Source organism: Mixophyes fleayi, chromosome 1 (genome assembly GCF_038048845.1).
Source record: "Mixophyes fleayi isolate aMixFle1 chromosome 1, aMixFle1.hap1, whole genome shotgun sequence".
Taxonomy (NCBI): domain Eukaryota; kingdom Metazoa; phylum Chordata; class Amphibia; order Anura; family Limnodynastidae; genus Mixophyes; species Mixophyes fleayi.
The window spans coordinates 18,465,374-18,472,582 of NC_134402.1; the positions used below are offsets into that span (position 1 = coordinate 18,465,374).

The window sequence follows — 7,209 nt, forward strand, 5'->3', positions numbered from 1 at the left end:
ACAGGGTTGAAAATTGACAATAATGACATGGAGAGTATTATTAGGTCGGCAATTCGAATGTAGACAATATTATTAGTTAAAAAATTTGAATGTGGACTGTATTATTAGGTCAACAATAATATCCCTAACCCTTACCCTAACCCTACTCATTTAATTCTTAATTCTGTCTACATTCAAATTGTCGACCTAACAATACTGTGGACCATGTGACTTGGCGACCTAACAATACTGTGGACCATGTGACTTGGCGACCTATTAATACTGTTGACATTTGAACTGTCGACCTAATGTTGTCAACTTTCTGAATGTCAACCAAATGAATGTCTAGCTGTGGATCGCATAACGCTGGAAGTACATTAGAGGATCTTAGCCTTTAATAGTCCATGTGGAAAGGAACCTTCCCATTTGCTGTGTTATTGGGACTATCATTTGGAAGTTCTACTTGTCTGCTAAATCGTCTCAGCATTTAGATGCCTATTCAATATTTTTGTTCTTAACAGCTATCAAGTCACCTAGGGGTACTATAATACTATTGGTTGCTATGACGAAAAATGTTATTGTTAAATAGTTCATGGAATTCTTTTATGGCCATGTCACACTATGTAGCACTTCCCCGTCACTCGTTGTTTATATGAGACACTGACCACAGTTGAATCGTGAGTCCATAACAAAACATTGCTTCTCAGAGGCAGGCAGGAGAATTAAAGGCCACCGTCCTTTCCCATTCAATAAAGCGGAGAGCCGGGACAACAGTGCAATAAAAGACTTTATTTGCTCTATGTACAATAAACTGTCAGCCATTGGTTTCAATACATTCATAAATAAAGGACTGGTGACAGACCAGCCACCGAGAGGTGTCATATATTAAGCACATATGCAAAGTGAGGTAACAAGACTGCGTTCAGTAGAACTGGTGTTTGGTCTGTTGTTGTCTGTTCGCCATGTGCATGAGTCTCAGGAGGAGGTCGCTGGCTGATCCGTCCATCTGGGTCATGTTCTGCTCGGCGGCCACTCCCCGCCTCTCGCTGTCCTCATCGAGGCAACTGGAATCCAGGCTGCAGCCGTCTGGGAAAGTACAAGAAAAGTTATTGGAAGTATAGGTTCGTGTTTAGTCTCTGCTGGCCTAGGCTACCGTGAGTGAGCATTCGCGGCGCAGGGTGGATACAACTGAGACCCACTGAGACCTAGTTCCTGAAAGAAATTACTAGCAGGGATGAAGTTCCCTTAAGAATCGCCGATGTTCAGGAGCTAAATGGGGTGTTATAGTGGTCAATATACTGTTAAATTCTGCCTCACAGCACTGGGGTCATGAGTTAGATTCCCGACCATGGCCTTATCTGTGTGTAGTTGGTATGTTCTCCCCGTGTTTGCGTGGGTTTCCTCCGGGTGCTCCGGTTTCCTCCCACAGTTCAAAAACATACTAGTAGAATAATTGACTGCTATCAAAATTCACCCTAGTCTCTCTCTCTCTCTCTCTCTCTCTCTCTCTCTCGGGCTGTGTGTGTGTATATTAGGGAATTTAGAGTGTAAGCTCCAATGGGGCAGGGACTGATGTGAATAAGATCTCTGTACAGCGCTGCAGAATTAGTGGTGCTATATAAATAACTGATGATGATGATAAATTCAACGCAGATACATTAAAGAAATGCACGTAAGTTCAATGGCATGTAAATGATCATTGCAGTTTTTGTGCAATTGATGTCTAACACAGCATACCCCCCTTTTAATTTTTTTTTTTTTTTTTTCAGGGGGCAAAGATGCTCTCTGTGAGGCTTCTGGTTCCTAGGTTTGCAAAATATGCATCTATGTAGCGGGGAAGCAAAGTTAATAGACTGTGAATAATTCGTACATAACTTAAAGGCTATACAGGACACATGTGAGTCTGGATGATAAATGTTTATAGACTGATCAACTATCATAATGAAATAGCAAACATGATCCCATTAATTCATGCCACATATCAATTAACCAACCTTGTCTGACATGATTCTAACTGTACAAATACCAAATGTCAAAATATCAAAAAACTAAATGAACCTAACCCCCCCCCCCCCCCCAAAGAATGGTGAGCTAGAACCCTATTTATCTAGGTCTAGATGGTAAATACACCTCTATTAAAGAATAACTTCAAATAATAAAAGATTATTTCTTTAATATAAGTAACTGTGCTGGTACTGATACAAATGTATATAAATATTTACATTAAAGGCAGTAATGTATGTGCTATAAAGATGACACAATAAGTATACAATTCCCAAGGACACTTTGATGCTGAATCTATACAAGCCTACGGATATACTGAATATTAGACCTTCTGGTACCACCTCTAAGCAATTCTATTGTGATACATTCCTTCAAAATATGTTCTATTATGAATCATAAGCAATACAAGGAAATACCATGAGTCTACCACGGCAAACATAAAAAGTGGCACAATCCTTAAAACCTGGAATCGTCCCTTTGCAATTATGGATAGTTGATAAATATGATGCTATACATTAAAACAAAACATAACTATGTTTTAAATACACACAGTCTATACTCATAGCATAAACTGCAGTCCAAAATATTTTGGTGAAAAACCTAACAGCATGGTACCAACTGAATCCAGGCTTTCAAGCATTTTAGAAGGATTTATTTCTTACCTAATGACACATTGTCCTTCTGAAGGTGTCTGTGTACAAGGTTTGGCAGTAAATTAGGCTGAAATAACTTGTTGTTGAAGCAGACAAGTGAAATGGAACTAATGACATTACAATTGATAACCCCCCCATTCATTCTACATCCATTCGGAATCACATATGATTGTCACCTAAAAAACTCAAATACTTTTTTGTTACTTAGCAATTTAAAATAAGATTATTTTTTACCTCAAACACAAAATTCCATTAGAACATAGGACATTATAAATGTTTAGTACAATCATTTTGCATATAAGATTAAGGGCTAGATTTACTGCGGGTTTGAAAAAGTGGAGATGTTGCCTACAGCAACCAATCAGATTCTAGCTGTCATTTATTTAGTACATTCTACAAAATGATAACTATAATGTAATTGGTTGCTATAGGCAACATCTCAACTTGTTCAGACCCGCAGTTTAGTAAATATAGCCCAAAATGTACATGATGAAATACTAAAAACTTCTATACTAGGTAATCAATACCTAATGAGACAATCATAGAGCAGCATTAACTTGTAGAATGTCAGTATTGTGAGATAACATTTTGCTTTTAAAATATAAATCTTTGCAGTAGAACCTCGCAAATATTTAATATATTTATAAAGTAAAACAATAGGTTGAATACAGATACTAAGTTTATCCAATTCAGCTGTACTACCACCCAAATTTTTTATTCCAAACAGATTCATATTGTAAATAGGGAATGATATATATTGTAATTTTCCTAAGGTTGCCAAAGCCATTTTAACACTTTCAGTTTGGATTTGAGTTAAAGAAACGGTGGATAATAGCTCTACCCTGTGCAATTAATACCAAAGTGTTGTGACTGTCTTTGCAATTATTAACTTATGTACTGAATTCAATATTAGCTGTTTTACCATCATCTCATAGGTGAAAATAATTTATATATAAGGAAGGTAATCACTATGTGTCCTTCTTGCAATACATTAGCATATGCTTTATTCATAAATTACATATTATTAAATTGCTTGAGATTAATCTGCATCTTAGTATACCCCAATGTTTTCTATACGTAGTAGGCAACATAGCCCTCTGCCTAGGGCAGCACTGTTCAGGGGGCAGCTTCATGTTTTTAAATGAATGTTATTAACATTTTCTCTTTTTTTCTCTAGCTGGACTTTAACAAAGCACCTAACAAAAGGAGGACACAAGGGGTATGGATCTATGGGACGCATAGTTACTAATCTATTGATTGTTCACTCACAAAACCTAGCACAGTCCAATTTCAATACATATACACATTTGGCAAATTTGGGATGCTTTACTTACCATCCTTGCAGCATATTCCTGGGGCAGCACATCGCCCTCCGTTACTGCAGGGCTTCCCACCGGCTTCACAAGGGGATGGTAAGTAGTTTTCTTCCACACAACGAAGAGTTTCAGGGGTTCCAACATAACAGCCTAAATCTTCTCCGCAGCAAATGTTTGGTCCAAAGCAGTTCCCTCTATTCCCCGGACCGCATGGTATACACTGCAAGGGAACAAAACCTTCACCTGCTGCACTAACACAGTGTTATCCAACAGATCATTTACTATAGTAGAGCAGTCTAATGGGTGCTTAATGTAGCTTATAGTTCTTGGAATTAGCCCAGAACTAAAAGCCCAGGCAATATTATGTAGCCCTGAAACCTGGGGATTTACTTCTTCTTTTAGATCAGGAATAACTTTGTATCTCTCCAACTACCGGGAAACAGCTGCTCCTAACATAAGGCTTGCTGGAACTTGTAGTTCCACAACATCCGTAGTGAAACAGGTTGCCTAAGCCTACTTTAAATAATCAAGCTGAAATGAGGCGTAAATAAAACAGATGTTCCATGCAATCACTGTATGGTAAGTTAAAATGTGTTCAATATTTTACAGTATGGAGACAAAGGCTGAGGTTTTCTAAATATGTATATGGAGTCTATAACACAAAGGGTAACCTTACAGGTATGGCTGGAGATAATCTTCTTGAATATGAAAAACAAAACTAATCAACTCCTAACTTACATAATAGAATTGCATAATTCCTAGTATGCCAGCAAGTTTTTTCAGTTTGTAAGCTTGAACTGTCCTTATAGCTCTGCAGCAGAGATTACAGTGCACATAATAAGTAGCTAACCTGTAGCTCTTCAGCTTTGGTGGAACTATAAGTACCAGCATGCGCTGCCAGTTCAGTAGTTCCATAACAGCCAGCTTCCCAAGGGTTGCCCGAATATTCATTCATATGTCGAGCTAACAGCAGCTCTTTACAATCCTGGCTGACTACATACACAGTATTAGCTGGGTGACTGGAGCTGTCCAAGGTGCTGAAACACAGCTAGTGCTGAATGCTCCGAGTCAGACTTCAAGACAGGACTGTACAAGTCACTTCTAGTGAAGTTTACCTAACACAGATTACCAGCATGGTCCTCACCAACGTGCATTGACGAATTACTGGCCAATGACACATAGGAACTGATAGAAAATACAAAATATTAACTTTTCTGCACTGCAAAGCATGCTACAAGTTCCATCAGCGATGCATTGCAAAGCCCCAGTCTGCTCTCAGCTGCTAAAATCTATACTCTATAATTAGAAAAGTGCCACAGATCTTTCTTGCTAGGACATCTATCAGATCAATCAAATTATAATCTCAGCTGCAATGAAAGGAGTCTATGGCTTAGATACTGCACCTGTCGGACTTCTGTGTCTTGGTAGGATCTCTTGCCTCCCCTGGGGCAGTTTTGGATGTAGCAGGCTGAAGACAAGGCGAGGAGGCACAGGAAATAGGCAGGGACCGAGGCTTCAGGCATGATGACTGTTTGTAGAAGCAGTAGAGGGAGGAAGGTCTCCTGTTCAATGCTGCTGGATGTACCACTGCTTTCTGCCGTGAGTGAGCTCCCTATTTATACTGCATTCGTTTATTCTTAATGTCGACGTAATTGTTTGTGTCCTATTGTTGTGCCGCCTGTGTTTAGCATGCAAACAGTGAGTGACAAGCAATTAGCCAAGTCAGGGCATTAATGTCAGAAAACTCATTCATCAACTTCATTAGTCACCCTTAATCAGAGTTATGTACAAACCTCAACACCACTATTTCCTATGAAGCTAAATACACAGGTGTTAAAGTAGAAATATTGACCTAATATAAAATATGCCCAATATAGTCTATATATACAATGTACCCAATATAGTCTATATATACAATTTTATTTTACTGTTTTTAAAAATGAAACATTTGTTTTGCATGGACAGAAGAGTGTATGTTAATGTCGTTCTTTTTATTGATTTCGTTTTAATAATATTTTATTGCTATTATTGTTTCATTCCTACAATTGTGTAATACAGGAAAACTTTCCAAAGGAATAATAACAGTTGGATGAATGAACTTGCACACACCAATTTATTTGTAAATATAAATGAAAAGAGCAATATCACATAGATGTTTTTTTCTTTACATAGCAAGGTGAGTGTGTATTAATATCCTATAAATCATTGTCTCCTTTTCAAAATCTCTCTGATGGCACCACACATGGCTGTAAGACTCAGACACGGTCAGTCTTCTACACAGACACAGGCTCTCAGCTCTCAGCATGTCATGTGATGGCGGGCGGGAGCCGGGAGGGTGTCACAGAGTAGACTGAGCTCAGAGAGACGTTCCGAAGTCTCTCTGCTCACTACATCAGGTGCAATGATACTGTGGTTGCCATGGTTAGTCCAGAATCATAAATCATTAATAGCAGCCTGTAGAGACAAACAAAGAAAAATATAGCCTTCCACAGTGATTTATGTTAAAAGACAAACCTGATTTTTTTTTTAAAGAGATTGCTGCTTTATCAGAAATGCGGTTTCATTAAATAGACCAGCGCTATAGCTATTTGTATTGGTTAAATAAAGAGCAACATGGCAGTTTATATAGCCAGTCCTTGTACTAGCCAGCTGGCCTGTGTAGCACAATTTTGGAAAGAGGGTGAAATCATGATAATTATACACTAGTCTGACCAGTAAAGGGATTTTCGCTTTTAGTAGAGGGGGCCATGATCCCAGTATGTTATATACACAGCACTGAAAAGCACAGGGGTTATAGGAATACCCAGAAGCCTCCAGAGTATTTCCTTTTTTCCTCCCTCAATATATATATAAAAAAAACAATAGATCTCTTGAATACAGCTAAGGTACTCATACCTAAATTTTGGAAGTCCACCTCCCTCCACTATATATCTAAGTGAATTTCTGGAGTCACTGTAACTTCATGAAGCACATGAAGATTATCTACCTAAGAACTCAACCACCATGCTCCAAATATGTGGTTGTATTATTCCTTTAGACTGAATTCGATCAGGAGTTGCGTGTTGGTCCAGAAACCGACATGCATCTATCACTCCAAACCTCTTTCATTAGTGGTCTACCTGGGGGGATTCCCTTGCTCCCTCCGACTGGGTGTTGACCCCCCATGCGGGTGAAACAATAATATTTGGTTAATGAGATTCTCAACCTTCCCTGAAATAAATCCTTCTGTTTCTTTATCAACTCTGGTTCTATTTATT

The 7,209-nt window shown here is 38.5% G+C and overlaps 1 protein-coding gene across 1 annotated transcript; it reads right to left on the minus strand.

Moving 5' to 3' along the window:
* Positions 1–748: 748 nt before the first annotated feature.
* On the minus strand, positions 749–5,623 carry LOC142103876 (vasotocin-neurophysin VT). Its single transcript, XM_075188206.1, has 3 exons — positions 5,356–5,623; positions 3,971–4,172; positions 749–1,065 (listed from the first exon to the last, which is right to left on the minus strand). Exons 1-3 carry the CDS (start codon positions 5,473–5,475, stop codon positions 902–904), a joined length of 486 nt encoding a protein of 161 aa, XP_075044307.1. The 5' UTR covers positions 5,476–5,623; the 3' UTR covers positions 749–901.
* Between the last annotated feature and the right edge of the window lie 1,586 nt (positions 5,624–7,209).

Excerpts from the sequence above, each read along its gene's own strand:
- LOC142103876 (XM_075188206.1), bottom strand. The coding sequence starts at position 5,475 with ATGCCTGAAGCCTCGGTCCCTGCCTATTTCCTGTGCCTCCTCGCCTTG. Across the intron at positions 4,173-5,355 it reads AAGACACAGAAGTCCGACAG|TGTATACCATGCGGTCCGGG; the intron begins GTGCAGTATCTA and ends GTTCCCTTGCAG. Across the intron at positions 1,066-3,970 it reads AGGAATATGCTGCAAGGATG|ACGGCTGCAGCCTGGATTCC; the intron begins GTAAGTAAAGCA and ends GTACTTTCCCAG.